The sequence below is a fragment of the Oryzias latipes genome, chromosome 23 (assembly GCF_002234675.1).
Source record: "Oryzias latipes chromosome 23, ASM223467v1".
Classification (NCBI taxonomy): domain Eukaryota; kingdom Metazoa; phylum Chordata; class Actinopteri; order Beloniformes; family Adrianichthyidae; genus Oryzias; species Oryzias latipes.
This window is the reverse complement of record NC_019881.2, coordinates 12,954,658-12,979,716: the sequence shown is the minus strand read 5'-3', so window position 1 is coordinate 12,979,716 and position 25,059 is coordinate 12,954,658. Positions and strand designations below refer to the sequence as shown.

At 39.9% G+C, this 25,059-nt stretch overlaps 1 protein-coding gene across 6 annotated transcripts in view; it reads right to left on the bottom strand.

Annotated features, from left to right (window-relative positions):
* Positions 1–25,059, bottom strand: part of grm8 (glutamate metabotropic receptor 8) — a 318,855-nt gene that overhangs the window by 187,224 nt on the left and 106,572 nt on the right. For all 6 annotated transcript variants that reach the window (XM_011491064.3, XM_020714307.2, XM_020714305.2 and 3 more), the window contains one exon: positions 3,228–3,444. In XM_011491064.3, the coding sequence (XP_011489366.1) occupies positions 3,228–3,444 (217 nt within the window). The remainder of the gene's footprint in view (positions 1–3,227; positions 3,445–25,059) is intronic.

Genomic DNA, 25,059 nt, shown 5'->3' with positions numbered 1-25,059 from the left:
AGGCGGTTTACCGTCATTTCCTGGCTTTCGGTGTCACACCAAGTCGAGTGACGATTGCGTAATGACCTCCAGAAGTCGACGGCAGCAGCATGGAGGGTTCGCGCAGTCATTACTGCAACCCAAAATACAAAGCTATTTCCAGCTTCCCCCCCTCAAGCACTTCTTGCAACGAAGATTCTGCTGACTGAGATGTGGGGCTTTGCTGAATTACAAGTTGGGAAGAATTTCCTACCTGCTCCTCCTGGGAGTGCCAGCCACTCTGCAGCTGTGCAGCAGCCTGCATAAGTAGGACATTAGACAATACTGGGGAGTCAGAGATTTAACCTTTTTGGTGTGTTCAATAGGAACAGACACAAGACGGGAGCGGAGAGGCATGACTAGGCACCAATACATCAGCTTAATTACTAGAACAAGCACCTGAGAGTGCGCCCCCGCTGACCCCTGACGTATGCTAATGAGCCTTGAACGGACACGGTCAAGAAAACACCGGTGAGTGATCGAAATTAAACATGGTTGTTTGGTTCCACTAATCAGATCGCACGGCAATTATTAAAGTGCAATCCAAAAATAATCACAAAAATAATCACCAAGAAATTCCCGTGGCTCAGTGTGGGGGTGAGCTCGCTCCCCGATGTGCCACGTCAGCACCCCACTTATTCTGAATTATTGCCGTTTGGCTCATCTGTCTTTGCTTTTGTGCACAAACAGGCATTGACACCCTGTGAAATCCTCCTTCCCTTAACGTCCATCCTCTCTGGAGCTCTCCATCAGTGTTTTGTCAGCCCTCTTCATCCTCTCACTGCAGATCACATCTTCAGAGCTGCAGAGTAAACAACTGACTGACTGCTGTCCCAGCATGCATCTCCCCACACGCACATAAGCACACATAGGCAGGCGAGGGATCCACCACGTTGACCCCTCGGCACAGGAACACACACGACGGCGAGGCCGGCTTTACCCTTTTGCAGTGAGTCACACCGACAGGGATCTGACACCACAGAAAATATGTATGCGCCGTCTGTCGCATCGCACAGCCTTGGGTGAGCTGTCCGCAGACACCCACCCCCCACCCCCACCACCACCACCACACGGATAGACAGACAGATTGCAGACACGCACAGCTGTCATCTCTGCAGCGGCACACCGACAATGCCGAAAAAGACGACGTGGTGGCAACATTTCCACTTGAAGGGTGATCAAAAATGTCAGTCTGTAAATATTTGTCAGCATCAACGCGGCGCTTTTGCAGTAAACACTTGACATAATCAGAGGAGATGACACATGGTTTGATCCGCCGCTCAGAAGTTTTCAGAAACCGATTCGAGGCTTTATTCCCACGACGTCACGCTCTCGAGACCAGGGGACCAAGTTTTTTTTTTTTTTTCTCAAACGGGTGAAATCAAAACATGCAAGTGATTCATCTTCAGGATGTTTATGTAGCTGCCAGTGTCAACATTTTTCAAACTCAACTCACAGCTAACAGGTTGTTTTTTTTTAAGTTTTAGACTTTAAAAATTAAATTAAAATAAATTAAATTTAAATTTAAAAAACAAAAAAAAATACTAAACAAGTTTGCAATGGGTGCATTTTACAATGGAAACGCACAAAATACTGGACCGGACCAGACCAGACCGAACTGTGCCGCCCAGTAGGAAAGAGGCTTTTCTTTGTTCAAAATCTACAAACTTATACAAATGCCGTTTAGTAGGAATGAAAACCCCAAATCTATGGAAAATTAGTAAAATATTTTCTAAAAACCAAAAATAAGAAAAAAAACAAGACACAGTGTTTCTATTTCTACTTTTCTTTCCCACAATCCAAATCAAATCAGCAAAAATCTATATCTGCAAATCAAATTGTCCAAAAATATTTTTTTTACATCATAAATCGAATCCTGTCAGTTTAGACTAGGCCAAAGTCTGGCCCGTGGACCAAATGTGGCCCGCGTTAATATTTCCACCGGCCTGCAGGCACCCGTCTGAAACTCAATAATAAGCGGCCCCTAGGGGCGAAGCTACAGGGGAACAAGGGGGGCAGCTGAGTCAAAATAGTGTCATTGTTGACAAAGATTAAGAAATCATCAGTACAAGGTTCCTTACGCACTGCAAAAATGAACAAAAGGAACATTTTTAAATAAAATAAAAACAATAATAATAATGAAACTGTTAGAAATTTGTACTTTTGATTCTTTTGTTTGTAATGGCCTTCCACTTTTCCAACGTCTTCTGCACCCCCAGTGTTTTAGCTGTGTGGCCCCCAGCACTTTAAAAAAAATGTCTACAATTTCTTGATTGTGATCCGCTACGTCACATTATTGGCTATTTTGAACCTGTGACAACATTGTTGTGCCACCCTTTTTTGAAACTTTCTAGCTCATTTCTAAAATGTTGGCTGTAAATATAAACCATAAATATGTGTTTACCTAATATCCCAAGAGACTGTCTGTTTTCAATATCAACAGGCACTACTAGACAAGACATACTAACAAGCTAACTGGGACAGAAAGGTCCCTTCAAATATGACGTCTACTTTAATTGTTTTTGCTTGTTCTGTTCTACGTGATTCAATTAAAAGTATGTCACTTCATTAAATAGTTCATTTGTATTTCATGTTTTTAAAAGAATGCTGGCCGATTGGTTAGCCTCCACCAATACCCACCTCACCAAATCTGGCCCCCTCTGCAAAAAGATCCCTGGTTTAGACGAACAGACAGGAAATAACAAAGAAGGAGCTCATCAAATTGATTGTAACAATGTATCCTGCATCACTGTACACACTTGCAGTCGCCTATTCCAGGCTCTAAAGTCAGTGTGCAAGCTAAAGCCTGTAATTTATCTGAAGACTTAATGTTGCCTCTATTTTCTCTGAAACCTGAACAACAGTGGTTGGATTCCAGCCCTTTTTAGTTCTCCGAAGGTGCAGCCTCTGATCTTCAACCAAACACTAAAGTGTTCGACCAACAGTTATTAAACTCTAACAACTAGATTCCTCTCTGGTTTGAAAGCTTTGACTGTGTCCCGTTTAATTGATACCATAAAAGCTAACAAGAGATAGGCAGAGGAACAATTGGTTGGTGCGTAACAGAAAGAGGGGTGGATTGGTGAGGCCCGTCAGCCTCCTAATCACAGGTTTCTTTGCAATTCAAACCGAAAATTTTAAAGGCGCCAATGGTCGACCCGGATGGCCGAAAGAAAATCAAAAGAAACAAAAAGTGCAAGATCCCCTACCAGTTTCCCGAGATATGTGGACGAAAGCCTCCACTCCGCTCTCTCCGTAGTTGCCCTCTGAGGCGAGCGTGGAGACGTAATTCCACCCCATCGCTGTGACGATGTCCATCATGGCCTGGGCCTGGTACGAGTCCGGCGGCACCACACGGGAAAAGAAATCGTAGCGGCTGTTGTCACTCAGCTCAGGGGCTGTTGAGGCGTAGCTGATCTGTGGAATCTGGGAAATGACACAAAGACACTTAGAAATATAAAAAAAAAAACAGATATGTGTGAAACAGAACTTGTTTTTTTGCCCCTTTTGTGTGACTTCAACGAGATGAGTGTGTAAAATAGGGCTGTTACCAGCCTGCTGCAGGTTGACTGGAAAAAATGTTGTTTACTGGTCAGCTATAGAAGCGAGAATGGCAAATCACAGAGACGTTGAATGGGATGCGTCACAGAGAGGTGACACAAAGGAAGCTGTATGCGGCGCGTTCTTTGGTCAGCTTTGAATACTCTTGTCAAAATGACAGATTAAGCGTCGAGAGAGGATCTGACACAGCAAGACAGCCTGTCAAAAAAAAAAAAAAACACAGATAAGAGCTTGACAGGATGACAAAAGACACACACAAACACACACAAACACACAGGGGATGATCGGTAAAGTAACAGGGCGAAGGTGTTCAATGGCTGACAGATTCCCCCTGACAGAGGGGGACATCATAAGGGGGACTCTAAGCTCGGCAACATGTGCAAACATCGTTAGCATTCATCTGGAATGGATGTTACAAGCATGTGTCAATCCCAAAAATACAAGCGTTTGATGTCAGTTTAGGGTCTTCAACTGGAAAGAAATAGGGGCGGGGGATTGTCCTGAAAGTGACGTTGACTATGTCTTTTTCATCAACTCCTTTGAGATATTTCCAGGTTTAAGTATTTACAGAGTAGAGCCTTTGTCACAACTGCCCTTATGGGTGAATACAGGCCGACTGTGGGGCAAATAATTGGCAAACCTGGGGGGGGGGGCATGAAATGTCAAGATCGTAGACCACTTTGTGAGATTGATGAGCAAAGATTTGCGATCAATTACACAACATGCAAGGGTAATTAAGGGTGAGGTAGGTAAGATGCAGGCACATTATACACATTTTTTATTGAACAGTAGGAAAACAGAGGCCCCTCTTTGCTTGTCCAGTGTAAACATCATGGGGTCAATGTGCCCTTAGCACATTCTTGAAGGTCCAAGTGCCCGGTGTGTTACGTAGTATAAGAATTTGGGAAATTAGACAGAGTGTAGTTTGTGTGAGCATCCTACGGGCACTAACTTACATGCACACCTTGTGTCCAGCATTTGTGTACACTTTACCAATGACTAGAGCTTGGTGGAAAGACACCATACGACAGCATTATCCATCGCTCATAAGTGCGCGCAACTTCCATTAGCCTTACAAGTACTTCACGATAAATTGATTACATGGTACGTTCCTTTTTAACGAGGTGGCTGTATGAGCCTCAAGGGAACCGCCAGACACACTTCCTATATGACCCTCAGGGGATTTGGACATCCCAAACACCCATATGGGTGAATGGGTGTGCATGCGAAAAGGGCTTCAAGAAAAAAGCTATCTGGACGTCTTTGGAGCTTGTTTGTGTTCGACTGACCTATTTGGCAACATCCAGTGTTTAACAAGATGGATTTGTTAGATAGCAATCTAATCTGAGAGAAAAACTGTTGATTGCTTGTGTTATTTGTCTGTTAACTGTTGGTTGTTGTTGTTTTTTCGTTCCACTGTGAATTTGTGCGTTTACACATAGGGAATTTTAGGACTATTATTCATCCCTTCTGCCAAGGGAACACAATCGGAAAGTTTCACAAAGTGCAGGACGGGCATGCATAATTCATAAGGGGGATGGAGATAAACAAATCAAAGTCTGGCCAGCAGATAGAAACAACTGCAGAACCAACTCGGGTGTACGTGCCTCTGTATGTGAGATTTAATGCTTCTGTGCATGCTGCCCGCTTCACTTGTCCCCTTACTCTGTCTACATTTAAATTTGTGAATATCCATTTCAAAGAGGAACAAATCCAGGCTGCTGCAGCAAAAAAATACAAAATAAATAACAGAAATGCACATATCTGTCTGTTTACAGCATGAAAAGAAACTCAGTGACCTGAACAAACCTCATTCTTTGATCTTTTGTCATTTCACTCCTCAGCCGGGAAACAGACCATGGCAGACACAAACACTGTCATTCTATAAGCTGCACTCATCTCTTTCACATTTTCAGATATCATTCCCGGATAATGGAGGGAAAAACCAGAGACAGGAATGTAGCGAATTGGTGCCCCCCCTCAGAGGGCTGTGGGGCTGCACAGCACTAATCTCAGCACATATAGTTTCATATCTACAGATCTGCCACAAATACAATTATAGGGAGCGTATAACACCGCCTTCTCAGCGCAAACATTCCAGAGCTGTACATCTTTTAGCTCTGAAGCTTTTGCGTGCAGCCACACGCGGCCTTTTTCAAAGAAGCAGGAGTTGGAGGTGGGAAATTAGCAGCTCGGTTCTCCCACATCGCGAGGGAAGAAGATTATTCCTCCAATCCCCTTAATTCTATTTGCTCTAATGAATGTGCGAGAGTAAGTGAAAGGAAGAAGGGGTGTGTATGTGCGTGTGATTAAACAGAACAGGCTGGCGTGTTGTTTCAATTAACACTTTCTCACATTCTTATCAGAGCAGCAATTCATTGATTCTGTGCCACAGCTGACGGTCCTCTTGTCATTTTACTGTTAGTCAATATTCAATGAAGCCCTAGAGTGACACAAACAGCTACGGAGACGACAACAGGACCCCGTTAGTGCAGGCTGAAATATGAGTCACGAGACACGAGTGTTCCAGCCTGTACTAATGTAGATCGCGTCTATTTACATCCACACCCACTACCAGATTGCTGTCTGGTTTTTTAAGTTATCAGATTGTGAAGAATCCGGATTGGTGGCAAATGACAACATATTGTAATTTTATGTTAATATTAATTTAATAGTATTTTTAGTCAATTGTCATTTTGGCAATTCTTAAATAAGCTTGTATTGATAATTTCCTATTTTTTGTCAAAAATGATACTAATATTGGCTCAGAAATTAAGGGGGGGGCACTGCTTATTGCTTACGGGGGGGGGGGGGGGGCTTCCCCCCCCAGATCCCCTGTAGGTCCAGCCCATAGACCAGTGTTTTTTAACCTTTTTTGAGCCACAGCACACTTTAACCTTGACAAAAGTCCTGCGGCACATCAGCATCCAAAAAATGAAAAAAAAGGAGAAATATAGTCTGCATTGATCTGCAGCCCCTTTGCAGTCTCACATGCATTTTTGTGATAACTGTGGCAGAAAAAGCTGGAAGTGGCAGCTGTTTTTTCTAAAAGATGTAATAAAAGTTAAGTTAAAAGCTGTAAAAACTGTTTTATGCGTGTTCGTTGTGGTTTCAATACGTTTAACAAGGATGACTCATTGTGCGCTGACACGCTGTCACTTTAACCCAATGCCTCATGGGAGATGTAGTGCAAACAGTCGCCGAACAGAAAGACTTGCTTCTCTGAGCTTCATGGTTTTCTTCACTTATTCCACGGTCTGATACCGGATTCTGTGGAAAGCTACACCGCTAAAGACGAACTTTAGCTGGTATTTTTGTTTGAACTGAGAGACTTCATGAGCTAAATTGGAACAAGGAAGTGAAGACTTTAACCACTTTTGTTTGGTCAGACTGATGACATGTGATTAAGCCTCCAAGAATGATTGGTGGAGACAGTTAAAGGGGCGGGACTTTCCTGCAAACAACTGAACCCGTGGCTAAATCGCGGTAGTCATTCTTATCAAAATGTCTTTAATAGAATCAAATAAACACAAAGAAAAAGTATTTTACGATCTTTTATATTCCTAACTACTCGGTGTTTTATCAGGGCCCGTTTGGATGAACACAGAGCTGATACCCTAGAGATGGTAAGTGTATTTAGATCAGTTAATGAGGGCAATTTCCCACGGCGCACCTGACCATCTCCCGCGGCAGTGTGGCTAGTGTGCCACGGCACTAGGCACACTGGTTAAAAAAACACTGCCATAGACACCTTAATATTTTTAGATCTCTTAGATAGAAAAATTTTTCAAAATCTCATCTGTTAGATGAGCTCACACGAGGAAGGAGAGGAACCCTCATCAGCCAATCATTATTTATGTAGATTTGGCAAACTGCATGCATTCTGTATAGGAGAAACAGCACAGAGGAGATTGACTGAGAAAGTCTACAGCCAATCAGGAAGCAGACAACTATACAGAGAGAAATCTGCGAACACTTTACTTTTTTTTTTTAGAGCATGCAAAATTGCACATAAAAATATACAAGACCGCAAAAGGTGAGTCACTATATAGCAAGGGAGCACTATCTCATTTCTGTGGTCCAGTGGTCCATTTGGATTAATCTGGTTACTCCCAGTTGTCCACCTTTTGTAGAAAAAATCATCAGGATGAATGTTCTGAACATCCAAGTGCCTTAAAAAAGCTAAAAGATCATCTGAAAACCACATAAAAAACACTGACTTTTGCAACACGGTGAAACCATTGGATCCATAAAGATGAACAAACTGTGTGCAGTTGTCATTTTAACCAAAATATTCCCCATGAAATAGAACTCTAAAAACTTGAACCCTGAAAATGTCTACTCTGAAAGATTTTAGCACCAACAATGGGTAGAAACTTCTTTGAATGGGCAGCAAAAGTGGCAGGAGCGAGCACTTAAAGATCAGAACAAAATATTCACCCAAAAACCTGCATATTTTCATGATTTTCTTTCCTCCAGAGGCATTTTCCTTGTCTGGTAATGGTGAATTTTTCAGCCTTTTGTGCCTTTAGTCCAGCCCCCGTAAATCCCTGGAGTCAGGTCATTTTGACCAGGGTCAAACATGGTTTTCTCAAAACAGAAAAGCCTTTTTCTGTAAAGAAACTCAACAGAAAACTTCACAAACTCCAATCAGTTGCACTTCTCGCTGGAAGCCTACAAAGAAAGAAAACATCTCGGTATAGTTCAAAGAATTATCTACAGGACAAGAGACGATGGGATGCAGCTCAGATGGAGAGTTACTATTGTCAGTGCAGTAAATGCTTTTATATTGGAAATTTAAAAATAGTTCATCTAAAATGTTAAACAAGGATTGACAACTGCTCGACTTTGCTTATTTTATATTTTATATCATCGGACGAGACAGTGTCACAGACATATACACAACAATCACTAAATCACAATCATATAGTGCTATTGTGCTTTATTTTAAGAATTTGTGTGTAGACTTCAGTTGCTTTTGATAAAATATGAATTATTCGGATTACTTGCTTCTGACCAAAAGCCGGCTGGAGCCCCAAAGATCCAATTCACCGCTTAGAAAAATACACTTTATTGATGATTTTGTGCCCATTTATTCATTCATTCTTAAAATATAGCTTTTAAATATTTACAAAAATGTATTTAAAACAGTGTTGTGGTCCGGGTTAATACTCGATTCTGATTGGCTGCTGGATATCCGTTAAAAAGTGATATACCACAGGATAACTGCGGGGTGAAAAAGTTCCGGTCACCCAGCTTAAATGTTTTACATCACTGCGCCGGCTTTTTTAAAACAACCTTTACCTTCATGATATGGACAAAAACAAGCAGTAAGAGGTGAACTTTCTCTCTGAACTGATGCTTTATCCAACCCATCGGAAAGATCAGCATATATATCGCTTTTTGTGAGAAAAGCGATCCAAATTGGAAAAAAAACAAGAAATAAGGACTAAAAACAGGTTACTATTTATTTCTTTTGTAAGTGACAATGGTATAAGCGGGTTAATGGCCTTCGAAGTATGGAATAGAACTTTTTAACGCACTTCGGTTCAGGCTTCCACGACTTGCGTTAAAAAGTGATAATGCATACTTCGTCGGCCATTAACCCTTACATAATCCATGGTGATAATGCACACCTAGAAAAGAAGTTCTGGTCACCTAGCCTTAATGTTCCATATCACTGTGACGGCATGAACACCAGGACATACATTATTCTACAGTTTATCACAACAGTAAGACATTAGAAAAGTAATAAGAATTTTACAGTTTTCTTTTTCCTGTTTAGTGAATTTGATCATTTAGAAGGAGAAGGGATTATAAGAAGGAGGAGATATGAGGAGGTAACACCAGAGAAAATGAACTCTTTGGACTTTGTTTGAAACAAACGTTTGCCTTACCATCTTGACAAAAGCAAGTAATAAGAGGTTCAATGAAACAATGCTTTGTATCAATTACCATTAAGTTTAGCATATATACCTACTTCCTCCACTGCTACATAGCAAAGTTGATCCTAGTTCTGCAGGCGTCTCCATGACAATGCGTCACATCAAATAGTCATTTTAAAAAAACAGAGTTAAAGTATTAATAATTGATTCAATACTGGATTCATCTGTAAGGAACGGTATTAGCGGGAAAATACCCTTCGTAATGTGTATTATCAGAAACAAATTGGCTTCGCAAAACAGTATCCCTTAAATATATAAGAGCTATGACTTCTTTTCCTTTTGAGAGCAAAACATACATATTCCTTTCAAAATAAAAGTCATCATTTATCAAATAAGATCCTCCTGCTGCAAAATGTTTACTTGAATTCAAAATGCAGGAAAGTCTAACATGATTTTTTCTGTATTCATGACTTTGGTGCTCCATCATTTTTCTTCTCTTAATACAAGTTATAAACATTAAAACATTGGTGTAGACTTCCATTTTTTTTAAAAATCGTATCTTTAACCACCATTTTGTTGAGTTATCTGATATGTTAAAAGTCTAAACACAAAACCTAATTAACCAAAACTACAAACCCATAAAAGCCTCAATGGAGGAATAAAAAGGCAATAATTAGGTATTATTAAAAAAAAATTATTTATTGCAAGAAAAAGTCATTTGAAACTTTATTGTACTTGTCAAACAAAACTAAAGTAGTATCCAGCTGTTTTCACACAATTTGTGTAATTAGGAGGAATTCCACGTAAACAGAAGCTCAACTGCTGACTCATTTGACCGACAGCTGCCCCATTTTTTTTTTTTGAGTCATGCGTTCCTCCATACTGGCTGATGCATTTACACGCAGTCTGCGTATTGCCTTTGCAGGAACGCGCCGGCATAATGGATGTGGAGGAAATGTTTGCAAGTTTAATGAACAAGGTTGTAGAGATGCGATGAGGAGAGTCTGTGAATGGGGCCTTTTCTTCTTAATGTAGTGGAGCTATGACTGAAGAACTATATCAGCAGTTTTGGTTTCCTTCGCGTATATATCAATCACTGCAATTACAGGGGGGGGGGGGGGGGGGGGGGCAGTACATCAATTCTTTACTTTTCTAAGAAAAAAACTGCTGAGAAAAGAGGGGGTTTTAACATTATTTCCATTTAAACAATAAATATACTTTTTCAAAATAAAGCACAAATGCCTCTTCCTTATTGACACGATTTTCTGAGAAAACTTGGCAAGTCTGAAGCCGATTTGAAGCACAATATCCTGAAAGTCCCGCCTGAAAGTCTGCTCCGTCTGTTCCGTAATGGCTTTGGCGATGGAGGGGAACAGTCTCATCCCTCCCTATACATTGGCTTGTATCCCCCCAAGGTTGCTGAGCAGATAACAAACAGCAGGATTGGAGACCTTAACAGACTTAATGATCCAGACTAGTGGCTTCTAAGCTCACCATTGTAGCGGCGAAGCGGATCAGAAAGACGCTCGCCTTCTTCAGTTTGGCGCATCAATAAGGCCGTCAATAAAGCTTTAAAAAAAAAAGACGTTTATCTGTTGACCACTTTTATGAAAAACTGTCCAACCAATTTGCAGAAGTGTGATCTGGGAAGCTTGTTGGAGAACGTCTTCTTTGTACCTGGAATTCCCTAAAAACAAAGCGGTTGAGTCGCTGTTATCATATAGAGACGGAGTTGCAGCTTTAACAGAAACTGATGCCTGCGCGTGTTTGTGTGTGTGTGTCTGGCGGTAATGGAGCTGTCGGAGGCAAAAGTCTAAGCATTAGGTTGATAGATGGCAGCAATGTGAAGGTAATTAACCCCAGTGCATTACACACACACACACTCACACAAACAGTGTCTATATCCAACAAGTACACACTCAGAGAAAAGAACAAATACAATGTAAACAAACACACGGGTACACTCAGTGTTGCATGGGATAAATGAAAAAGGGCTTTTTTGAAGCCAGCTACATCATTGTAGTATTAATAAAGTTACATTTAGTCATTTTTTTAACTGAAACAAAAAAAGACAGACGATTTAGTGTACTAATAATTCAAGACTGGGCTTCAGGAACTCAGCTTGAAGCAGTTTTGGGAGTTTGTGTCTTCAATTTGAATCAGCTCCTTACCAGCCAGCTGTGTTTTCTGTTTAATGAGCAGAAGACTGGCACAGAGAGACTTAACCAGATTAATTTACCAGAAAGAAGACTCCTGCATCTTCTCCTCTGGCTACCCCAACACTCTTCCTGGGGCCCATCTGCATCTCCTTTTTGTTTCCTCCAATTATCCCTTTGACCTCTTACAGATGTTTCCATCTTTAAAGGGACTCTGTGTTTACATTTTAGGCACACACAAACCGGAACATCTTGAAAAAGCAAAAGCAGACATTCAGAAAATGCAAAAAATAAATAGAAAAAAAAGGGAACCAGACAGTGGGTGTTCGTGTTTTTCAAGGAGAAACGCATTTCTTCACATGGGTGTGCTCTGAAGCACAGAACTTTAATGTGACACTCAAATGAGTTTTTGTTTTTGCATGACTTTTTAAAGTTAAAAAAACATGTTTATATTTTCCATGTGTCTGCAGCTACGCGCTAACGTAGATGACTGGCGACTATTGATGACGTCATCAAGCGGTAGTAACGTCTGAATTATAAGGCACAATTTTTTCCATGGCTGTGTCCGAATTCCCTACCTTCTCTCCAACTACAAAAACAATTCAGTGTCCTGGATTTTAAAAGTGATTCGGACACCATGCTCACCAACTTTTGTTTTTTTAACCCTTGTGCTAACTTGTGGGGTCCAGATGACCCCACCCTTACATTGACTGGTTATCCCTGCCATGACAAAGGTGGATAAAGGTGGAGAGGATTTCATGTAAACCATGGACACCAGTGAAAATCATTGAAGAAAAAAGGTTCAGCTGACCCCACTCCCAACGTTAACGTGACATACGGCAATGTGAACGATTTCACAAAGTAAAAACCTAATCAATACAAACATTTTACGATGACTATTTATGAATCCACTGTGTTCTGATGTTCTGATGATGACAACTTCAATGGTTTATTTAAAAAATATATTGAAATACTTTTTGTTTCGCAAAAATTGTTCAAACGCAGTGGTCTATGTGGCTCAGCCTAATGAGCATTGATGCACATTGGTTTTTCGCAGTGACTTCTGGGAGATTTTGGAATTGTAGATACAGCCAGCTTTACAAAATGGCGTAGTGCACTATGTAGTGTGTAGTGAAGGAATTCGGACACGACTATATCTCTCTGCTTAGAGGGATAATTGTAGGGGTAGGGAAGCTATTTGGATTCAGTCACACTGTGTGTTGTGAAGTGTGCAGATGATAGAATACCACTTCATTAGGTCTACAATACAATATATAATAACATAGTGGACATCTGGACTCCACTCTATAGCCGAGAGGTTTTTTTATACAATCATGAAAGCAAATAAATGCATTAATTCCCCTGCATTTGGGTTTTCTATTTTTACATGAAGACTGGTATTTAAGCTGTGTGTCCTTACGTCTACTCTCAGGATTTTGTTGTTGTTGTTTTTTTTGTTTCTTGGGGCTTGAGGATACCAGTCTCCACACACTACTGGATTTCAGCACAAGAGACATTTCCTGTTTTTGAACTCAATCTGCTGCAGACACCGATTCAAATGTGTGGAAATGTCTTCCCAAATCTGGGAATGATCTGAAATGAATTCCCTGCCTTTTGGTCAGAGGTAATGTATATAAAAAGAAAAACCTCCTCATTTTGGGACTGTGTTGTATTCTTTAGGGGCCAGTGCTTTAGCAGCTGCTAAAAAAAAAAATAGAATTTCCTTTGCCGTCTTGGTTTCATTCTTGCCCCATCACAGGTAATTTTCTTCAAAGAAACAGCAGCTCATCTGTTTGTGGACCCACAAATAAAAACAGGTAGAGAAGGTAGAGAAGGAAGGTTGAGGACGTTAAATGAAAAAGAGGAATTTTGACGAAACACTGACAAAGGCGGTTTAGGGGAAGAGCAGTTGAAATGGAAAATATTTGTGGCATTGAACATTTGAAGGAATGGATGACAGCAATCTCGATGCAGCAAAGAAGAAAAAAGAAGGGAAATAATTGGGGAAAAAGACAGAAATAATGAGGGGGTGTTAAGCAGGGAAAAGGGAGCAAATGAAGATGAGATTAAAACAAAGATAAATAGACAAAAAGGCAGAGAAGAGACAGCAATGCAAAAGCCAAATGAGGGCAAATGGTGATGATTGGTGCTAAACAAAATAAAAAGGCAGGGGGTAAAGCAATGTGCAATCCAAGAAATAAAAGCAAATAAGAGAAAAGAGAAGGTGTTGCTAAAAGAATAAGGAGCCAATAAAATTTTTATAGAAGAGAAAGAACAAATGGGGTTAAATGATGGGCCCTCATCTAATAAGTACAAATGTTTGTTTTCCTGATTAAACATTTCTTTCTTGATTAATAATAATTAAAAAACTGACGAATTTGCACCTGTTTGAACTGGTCATCTATATAAAAGACACCTGTCCACAACCTCAAACAGTCACACGCCAAACTCCACTATGGCAAAGACCAAAGAGCTGTCTGAGGACACCAGAAACCAAACCTGAAGACTGAATCTGCAAAAGGTGAGCAGCTATGTGTGAAGAATCAACGGTGGGAGGAATTAATAGGAGGCCCATCTGAGGCTCAAGATGATCACAAGAACGTTGAGCACAAATCCCAGAACCACACAGGGGGACCTAGTGAAAGAACTGCAGAGAGCTGAGACCAAAGGAACAAAGGCTGCCATCAGTGACACACCACGCTGCCACAATAAACCTATGAAGCATGTTTTTGGACGGTGCATGCACGGGGAGAGCATGCGTGGGTCCCCATTGGTGTTCTGTTTCTGGACTTGAACCAGAGGCCTTCTTGCTGTGAGGCAAGAGCGCTAACCACTGTGCCAACGTGCGGCCCGTATGAATGATGAAAATTATGTTATAGTCAAATATTTCTAGCAAAAAGTATGGGTGATACTTTCTCTATAATTACTTGGTATCGGATCAATACTCACATTCCCAGTAATGCCTATCCTTATTCTGCAGAGCAACAGGAGTTCATTAGAAATTCACCTCTAAGTTGTGGATGGATTGTTGGTGCAGAGCAACCCTATCCCCATTTCCCCAACCCATTGCTGAGAGCTCTCTTTACACACTCTCACAATAGCTTACAGCCCCTCACAACCCCAACCTGGCAACAAAAATGCCACGCAATAATGTAGCAATCCAGACGTATAGTTTAGAGCTGGATGCCAGCTCAGACTAGGAAAACAAAGATGTACATGGATCTAGTCGTCTGCAAGTGGATGCAGCAAACTTATACAAGACATAAGGTCAAAAATAGACCATTGACAGTTTGCCTTATAATCAGTGCGTAAAATACGGTACGTTAAGATATACATTTCTTTTATTTGTCCTCTTTAGTATTTCTTTTTGTTTTTTTTATTGCTTGAAATAAACCAATTCCAATTTTTAAAAATTCCTTTATTTTGTGGTTGTTTTTCACACCAGAATTGAGGTTATCTGGGTGACTGATGTCTCAGGGAGGGAATTAATTGCCCAGCAAGCTTTTAATTCCCAAGAGCAGCTCAGTGGCGCGCTGCAAACAGAAAGGTGCTCATCTGATGTAGATAATGTCCCACCGCTGAAGCCAGGAACACCACTTCACCCCCCTGTCTCTGCTCTGCCCCACTTCAAGTCTCAGCAGCCCATTAACATCAAATAATCATCAGTTGTTATGGCTCTGACAATTATGTGTCAAATTGGCCCGTATTATGTGACTAAATGCACAGAAAATACTCACAGAAATCATGGAGGAGTGCTCAGAAAATGGGCAAATAGGAGGTTGGGATAGATATCAATAAAACAATATATCATCAGCTCTCTTTGTAAACCATGAATATTGATGTGCTGTTGCAGAATATTGATGTTTTAAGCAATAAACAATCCAGTTTGAAGGTATTCTCCTGCTTTGGGGCTAAAAACTCAACGATCAGCAGGTGCAGGAAATACGTGTCGTTGAAATATTTGTATTTATTTTCAAACAAGCAGTAATCCACACTTTATTAAAATAATTTAACATAGAAAATAAGTCAAAAGTTTGTCCCAGCTTGGTTCTTTTGGTGCTAAACTGCAATAATTAACGAATGATTCACAAGTTATAACTTTATCATAAAATCCCAAGATTCAGAGCTTCGTTTATTCAGGTTTAGTTTAGGGAAAACAAAAATTTCTAGGAACAAAACTAGTGTGACTGTTTTTTAAAAGCACCACATGTAGTTTTATCTTTTTTCCTTAGTTTAATAATCCAGTTTTATTTAATATATGTGTACCGCTGACACCAAAAAGGGGCTTTGATTGGTCACAGCCATGATTTGTGGCTTACAGAAAAACAAAAACAAAGCGTGATTAGCACAAAACCTTAAGAAACATAATTGCATTCACCCTAAAACTCCAATAAGTTTTCTTTCAATATGTTTAATTAAACGCATCCATAATTAGTGGCTAGTCAAAGAAGAATTTACGGCCAAAACCATTAATTAGCTCACAGTCTCGGTCCAGAGTGGAACTAAAACGATGGCAGGAAGAGAGCAGCTTTGAGTGTAGGATGATGTGTTGTAGAAACACGGAAGTGAGGTAGGATGTTTTGGTTGCTAGAATTTTGTTTTTATTTCTAAAATGTCATTTTTTTTTAATTATTTGTCTTACTTTTTTTTAAATTACTGTGGTAATCTTTAATATGTTTTTTGAACATCAATTTTCCTTTCAGTGTTTCTGAGCATGAACGCACCACGGGGCCCTAAACCCATTCCTTCTTCTTTGCCCCCGCTCCTGCAGATCTCATTGGTGCATCTGCCAAACCGACACAAGGCTCTGCATTTGAGGCAGGAGCTGGAACACCAACCAATCATTTTCCCTTCATTAAAAATGCAAAGAGCTACCTTATTAGACCAAACGTTGGTTCTGGGAGATCAAAAAAGAAATCTTAGCAGTGAATGTGCTCCTGCTGACAGTCAAACTATATTGTAAGCACACATGCATCCGTGGAGATGCATGCTCAGAAATACTTTACAATGGGAACTATGACCTCTGGGTTTTACAGACTGCTCCCAATGCAAGTTTTATTCCCGTAACGCCTGCGCCAGTGCACTCAGAATATCCAAAGTGGCCCAGGACCCAGGAGGTAAGGCCACGGCCTTTAATATATCTGTCAATACGTTCTCGCTTCCTGCAAAGTGCACACACAGACTTTCAGCTCGGCGTTTTTTTCAGCGCCAACGCACAAAACAAATGCCCATCTGTCCTGAACTGACTTTGATTGGCCCCGAATACAAATCTAGTAATGATCCGTAACAAACAAGGCAACCTGCCTCAAACCGGTTGCCAAATACAAAGAAAAGCTCTCTGCAGCTCGGACTTGTCAGTCACTGAACCCTTTCAGTGTGGGAATTTTGACAGACTGTGTGAAGCTGGACCAAGTAATCCTTCTGTCTATTTGAGCTTTTTTTTCTTTTCTTTTTTCAAATGAACAGGAATGAAAAAATCTGACAGAAAATGTTACACAGTTAGTAGTGTCGGTCAAATAGTGACGTGAAAAAGTGGATTAAAATTGTGGCAGCTGACAAGAAAGATTCTGTATTTTAGAAATTATTTTAAAGCCACCCAAAGAAAAAAAACACACTGTGGCTTAATAGTTTTTACAGGAAATGGAGGACTTCAAAACTTTAACTTTAGACTGCTTTGATTAAGCTGCTATTCAGTTTCAAATGAAGACTTGGTGTCTTGGTCCCTGATCCCATATTTGACTCTTAACGTGTTTTTTAGGGTCAACGTTAACACACACAATTAATCCAAAAAACTTAGCATTTTAATATTTATGAACTTGAATTAATAACACAATCTGATTACCGTGGAAGGTTACATGCTTATCTACGTTCACAGCGGGGATGTGACATGTTATTGGACATTTAGCCCGTGGTGTTCACATTGGACAAGCAGGGAGGGGCTTCTTGTTTGTGTTCTTTTTCTACTGTCTACGACCCCTTGTCGTCCAAGAGACTTGGTGCAAACTGTCAAAGCGGTGCTAAAGTCGCAAATCTTGCTACGGTATTTTCTTTCAAGGCTCTATTCCGATATATGAAAGACTTGGTGTCATATTTCTGGGCGGGCACAAACCGCTGTTATTAATATCTCAGCCGTTATCAACATTGTCAGACATTAAAGCGCGCATTAGCATCCAGATCACACTGTGTATCGACACCTGCGTCTTCAAACCAACACTTTTATTGAACCTTCTAGTTTCTACTTTAAGTCCAGCAGCTTTATCCTCCAGTTCTGTCTGGATGCTGTTAAAAATCGCTGCATCCCAGCCAAACGGACATAAATGAATGGAAGTGCATGTGCATGCATGCGTGTGTGTAGGGGGGGGGGGTCTATAGCGCGTGCGCAGTGTATTCCCCGCGTGTGGAAAACAGAAGAGCATGAAAACAATTCACTAAAAGCAGTAGAATATTTCTCAAAGTGAACGTGAATCTATTATTACATCAAACGAGGATTATTTACTGTGAAGTACGGAATGAAACTTATGTTGGTCGTCATAAAGTAGGCCACGACAAGTTCGTGCATACTTCTTAGGCCCCTGAATCCGTTTTCCCCGCATAATCCCATAATGAAAATCACACGCACATGTTGTTGCCATAAAGGTACGGAAAACAAGAACATTTAGCTCCATCTAGTGGCAAGTTTTTAGAATGCAACCAACTCAATATTACGCATTTTCACAACCTAAAACAACAAATACCTACAGGACATTAAAAAAAAAAAAAAAAAAAAAAAGGTAAACAGTCCTTTATGTTTTTTTTATGTAAAGTTAAAAAATGTTTAAGTTAAAAAATGAATTTGAACATTGGTTAGTCTTTGTGAGGCTTTTCTCTGCTTTTACACTTTGAGAAAGAATCCCTTTCTCAGCTGCACCACTTCAAAAGCCCCCACATGGCAAGTGCGCACACACACAGACAAACACACACACACACACCCACACACACACACACACACACACCTATATACACATGGAAGGGACCAGACTAATTGATCCATGCCAGCCACCTGCAGCTTCTCCTCCATGTTTTGTCTCTTCCTGCAGTTACACAAAAGTGCCTTCCAACAGTGTGTCATTGTGAGATTCAAGCTTGATAGCACTTTCATGAGTCTGACACAGGTGTGCCAGTCTGTGTGTGTGTGTGTGTTAGCTTCAATGCCTGAATCCCTTTGCTAACCTCTAGTTGCAAATGTCACAAATTCTATGGGATTCACTTATCAAGTGCGACTCACGCCTTTTCTTTTTTTAAACTGCAAAACTCCCAAAAGCCTCCAATCGTGCACAAACCTGCTCAGGTTTTTCCACTCAAATTAGGCTCAAATCAAAGGAAAGGCTTGTTTCACAAGAAACTCTGAAAGCATCAAAGCAAATGAGGAAATTATTCCCATTGTTGAGCTTGCAAATGAGCCTCATACATCAAACATTAAGCCAATATACCTGAAATGAAGTCAGTTAACGAAACAAAAAAGGATGCAAAAAGAAGAATACAAATATTTAAAGCCTTTTGGGAGGGACGTCATAGATCCTGAAGCTGGTTTGACAAACAATAGGAATAGGAACAGTTTGACTTTGTATCAAAAAAATAGTTGTGTATTTAATGGAGAGCTTTTTTTTTGTTTAAAATTATATTAAACACAAAACCAGAAATCAATCAATACGTTTTACGTTCTACTGATGTTGGTCGATCAAAAACTGCTGCAAGAACACCAAAAACCCAAATTGGAAGGGCTGATACAAACCTGGCTTTTCCCAACGTCTACTAAAAGAACTACAACCCATCCCAACTAAATCTTTATTTTATCAGTGCCAAATGGGAAAATAAAAAATTCATTCAAATCAATAACTCCCACACCTTTTTATTGAGCCACACTGCATAATTCAGCAACTTTCTAGTAAATTTTCAGACAAATTAGCAAATGAAATCTACAACATTGACAGAATCTCAATAAACATGGAGGAGGAGGGGATGCTGATGATGTATGATTTAAGGTTCAGTGGTCCGCTCTGATGTAAATATGGAGTCTCATGGCAGATGGCATCCTAAAGAGGATTTTTGTTTTTTCTTAAAGAGATCATAAACGGCTGTTTACAATGCCAGATATCATGGATGTAATTTGTTTGGGTCACCTGTGTACCTGCAGATGACAGCAGCAGTCTTACTGGTCCTTCTACGCATCAAGTTCCTGAGTGGGTCCTCTGTGGTGAGGCAGGAGGCGGAACACATTTAAACCCTACAATTTGCTGCTTCCAGAAAGCCACAGGTACGGTAGCATTCGAAGGAATAAATGTCAAAATCTGGAACTGGAAGACCCACTACTAGGGGCGGCCGTGGTGCAGCGGTAGGGCGGTCGTCCCATGATCGTAAGGTTACAGGTTCGATTCCCGCCTTGCACGCCCATGAGTCGAAGTGTCCTTGGGCAAGACACTGAACCCCACCTTGCCTCTGGTGGTAGGCGGGCGCCTGTGTTTGGCAGCAGAGCGACCACCAGTGTGTGAATGTGTGTGTGACTGGGTGAATGGGTCTGTGACTGTAAAAGCGCATTGTCCTTGTAGGAAGAAAGGTGCTATATAAGTATACGCCATTTACCATTTACTTCGATGAAAATGGGTTTTTGGTGTTTTAACATTTTCTAGTGCCGTTTTTCTGATACTGGAGGACATATATACCGAAAAATAAGCTGAAATGTGCCTTTCGGAGCATTTCTTTATCAAATTGTTCTGAATCAAAAACAGAAGAATGCTGCCGCTCTGCAGAAACTATGTCCTAGAAAACAACACAGTTTTTTTTTTTTTTATCTTAGCTAAAAGCTGCATACTCCTCATTACAAGACAATCGGAAACACTTTACAATAGATCAAAAGATGATTGGAGTGAGTCTTTACTCTAGAGGACTGGTCTGCTGACATCATTGGCCGAAACCGAAAGACGCCCCAATTCACCCTTTTATGGGTATTTCCATCGACTTTTTATTGGAAGTGGTCGCTTAATCGAGGGTCTCCAATTCTGAACACTTTTGTTGATGTCAATTTTAGGTTATAGGCTTGTCTTTCTTACTGAAACTTTATTTTTGTGACAGTCACAGTTTATTCGAATACCTTTTAAGCTATAATAATGGGCGGAGAAATTCTTAAAACTTTTTAGATGTCAATTTTGAAAGTTATATCCATTTTCCGTCCATTTAGATTTTATTAAAGGTGTCAACATTCTAAACAATCTGCTTTAAATATACATTTTAAAATATGAATTATTTCAGTAACACAGGATGAAGTAACATCAAATCCCGCCGTGATTTTCAAAAGTCTTCTATAGATTAACGCAGCGTCTCCGCCTTAAAGTGTTCACCTTCTGCTTCCGCATCTCCCATTTTATTCCCTACGATTCCTGTATTTTTTTTTTTTTTTTTTGTTATGTTTTGTACGTTTGTTGTTTCAAGACTGTTAGCCTCGTAGTTCATTAAAAGCAAACAAAAAAATCATCCCTCCGCAAAAGACCGGTCCTGGGTTAAAGGAGCACAGATTTGATCAACTTCCTTTTCGAACCTACAAAATAAAACCCGTGCTAATTAAAAGAAACTATGACACACTTATGGTTTGAAGATTTCCTAGACTGCCTTATTCTTAACTTCTAGATAATAACTCAACTATTCAAACAGAAAAAAAATGCTTCTGCCTAAAGTTGTGTGTGTTATAATCAACTGTACAAAAAAAAAAAGATTTCTATAGAAATCAACACATCCGGTGATGTATGACGCCATCTTTTCTGCAGCCAGGTCTCCGTACTTTAGGTGGACTTTTGATGCAAAAATTTTCAGTTTCTCCTCATACAGGCTGTCATCATTTCCTTAATATTTATGGACATCTTTGTCAGATATTACAGGAGAAAAAAATAGATGGACTCTCAAAATTTTAGTTTGCCAATCAGCTGTTGTTGCTATTTCTGCAACACTACTTTTATTGGATTTGTTTGTTAAAATGAAATGTGTCAGTCCAGGTTTTGTAAGAGCATGTCTGCCTAAAGGTACTGCGAGAAGAAAAAAATCAGATTTAATTTGACAAATCAATGTGATTTTCTTCCTTCTAGTGGAAATAAAAACGTCCTGTCTGCTCCGTCCTGATAGTAGAAAGTTGCAGCTTATTTTAGCAGCTTCTTTCAATCGTATCTTGTGCCGACCCGATTTGTCTGAGCTCTAAAGCATCACTGTAGTAGAAGCCAGAATCGCACATTATCTGCTATTTCAAATGCAAGTCAAACTTCTTACCAAATGTTGCAAAATGCGCAAAGTTTGCAGCATTTTTGGGGGTTTTTTGGGGCAAAACAGACTTCCCTTTTCATCGTGCGGAAATGTCTGTGAACATTTAAAGAAAAAAAACAAAAAAGCCTTTTTTCTCTGAGCTGTGCAGCCATGTAATCTCTATAAAACTCAAGGAGCCTCTTAGATTTCTTTTATCTTGTGTGAGCTGATGAGATGAAAGCCCTGAACGTTTGCCGTAGCGCTAATTAAAGCGACTCTAGTTTCGGGAGCCTAACAGCCTGTTGCCACAGCGGTCCCCGAATGTTTGCACAAAGTAGTAGAAAGGCACAAATGCACTCTGACACGTCAACATTTGTTTCAAGATTCAAACAGCAGCGCAGCAGATGGCAAGACACTCCACTCATCTATTACTTGTGCTACCAAGCATTACTAAATGGCCATCCATGCAGGCCCACCTACAGGTTAACACAGTCTAACAGAAAGTGAATACTTCACATGGTGACTGATAAAGTAGACGCCTAGAGAAATTATTGTTGCTTGTTTCAAAATGAAAAAAGGTTTCCTCGTGTAAAAGTAAAACAAAAGGTATATTTCTGTCGTCGCTTTTTGAATATCCATTGGTTTTTTGTTGTAACATACGTAAATACTTAACAAATTTAGCTTTTTAATATTTCCATCGCTTCATTTTAATAGTATTGCAATCACTAAAGTAAAGGCAGGTAGTTTGTTTGGCATCTTTTTATAGTTCTGTGGTTTAAAAAAAAAAGTTTTAAATGCTATGTACTGCACACACCAGGCATTTGTCACACATTCAAGAATGTGTGTTTAGACCATGGACAAGCAGGGAGGGGCTTCTTCTTCATTTTCTTTTTCCACAGCTGGAAGAGGCTTGGTGCAAAATGTTGAAGGTGTGCAGATCTTGCAAATTTGGCACGAAACGATCCGGTTCATTGCTAGCGTTTTTGTAATGCCGGATATGGATGTCAGGAGAGCGGCCTTGGTTTATCTTTGTTTGCAACACAAACCTAGACATGGCGACGAACCGTTCACCAAATAAACCAGCTGCGCTTTGAATTTGCCACGTTTCCGAGCCCCTTATTGGTTTGACCTGGTTTAGGTGGCAACACACATTCAAATGCCACACGTTTTGTACGTAGAGCCTGAAAAGATGCGTAAGAACTTTCATGAACATGAGAGTTTGGAATGTGGAAGCCCGAATCGTGCATCTTCACTGGAAGTGGTTGCTTGACAGTGCGTTGGCGAGGGCAGAGTGAACATAGCACAAGAAAAAATCAGCAGATGAATCTGCCTAAATAAAGTGATGTAAAGGAAAATAGAGTGAAAACTATTAAAGGTCTAAACATAGAAATCTGAATAGGTGAACGTACTTTGACCGAAAGGGACCTTGAAAAATGAAAAATGAGTGGTGCTAGAATTAGACCTTGAGGAACTCCATCTTTTGAAAGAGGATTATTTGAAATGTGTCAAGTGTGAGTTTTTTTTTTTTTCTTTTTGCTTTGTTTTGTTTTGGATCTTTCAAAATAACAGTTGCACTATAGAAAAAACTTCAACTTTCAAATATTGCGTCTCTAGAAAAGATAAGGTATATTATGTGAATTTGACAAAAAGAACAGTATTACTCAACTGAAATGAAGTTATTTAACCAATGAAAACACTGATTCTCGGTTCTTAAAAAACGCATAATAGAGACATCCAATTGGGTGAAGTTATTTGCCTGAGTCATGACGTTGCACTTACAGGGTTGCTGAACTTGCATGATTGTTTTAAAACCAAATAGTATTGAAGTGAATCTAAATGTAGGAGAAAGAGCTAAAGTTTAAAAAAAAAAGTCAACTAGCAATGATCTGAGATTGTTTGCTAAAAAAGTCTGACTGTTAAAAAAACCCAAAGTGAAACCCCTTAGTTTGCACAAACGCAACATGGGCAGAACTCAGGGTATCAGCCTAAGCAGTTGTGCTATCTAAAGAAAGTCATTTATCAGTGTGGCTAATTGGGGGAAGGAAGGCTTTGTTTTACGAGGGGGACATAAAAGTTGGGCTCTGGAAAGGAGGAAAAAGTTGTGTGTAATGAGACCAGATCCACCAGGGTTTAGAGCGTGTCACAGAGAGAGGAGCACAGGTTGAATCTGTATTGAGTTACAGAAGTGGAGGTAGTATTATGATCTGGAGTGGGCTCAGTTGGTCAAGTTTAAAACAAATGGAGTTTGAAACATTAAGAGGAGCCCAGTCCCTTAAAATACAGAACATAAATACTTTTTTTCTATTCTTGCTGACACTGTGACATGATCATTTCAAAACAGCAGCAACAGCAGAATTCAGGTTGAATGAACTGGCAGCATAATCTAAACCTAAATGCCATTCAGACTCTTTTGGATGTAAAAGAAACAATTGTAATACATTTGATTTTACGCATCTAAAAACTGAAGTAACTTCCACCATTGATACAAGTTAGAGTAAAAGCAAAAAACTGACCTAACAGTACAATACAGGGACATATATTATTGTATTTTCCAAACTATATGAAGCACCGGATTACAAGCCGCACCGCACCAATAAGGGGTTTATTTTTACCACAACATACCACAAAATTTGTCACTATGCTAGCTTAAACCTTATTGGTAATACCTAAAAATATAGTCTCATACCACTAGATGTTAGCGTATTCACAATAAAACCAGACCTAGTTCGTTACTCATACAAAAACATTGAAATTAAGGCTTTAAGTGTACCTTATAGCAGTGTTTTTCAACCTTTTTTGAGCCACGGCACACTTTAACCTTGACAAAAATCCCGCGGCACACCAGCATCCAAAAAAATAGATGAATTAAAAAAAAAGAAAAAGCTCAGTCTGTATTGATCTACAGCCGGTCTGCAATCTCACATGCATTTTTCTGATAATTGTTGCAGAAAACGCTGGAAGCTGCAGCTGTTTTTTCTGAAAGATGTATTAAAAATTAAGTCAAAAGATTCAAAAACTGATGTGTGTTCGTTGTTTTAAGACGTTGAGAGGAGAGACTCATTGTGCGCTAAGACAGTCACTTTACTGCATCATGGGAGATGTAGTGCCCGTAATCCGCCGACCGCAGAAAGACCAGCGTCTTTGAGCTTCATTGTTTTGTTCACTTGTTCCAGTCT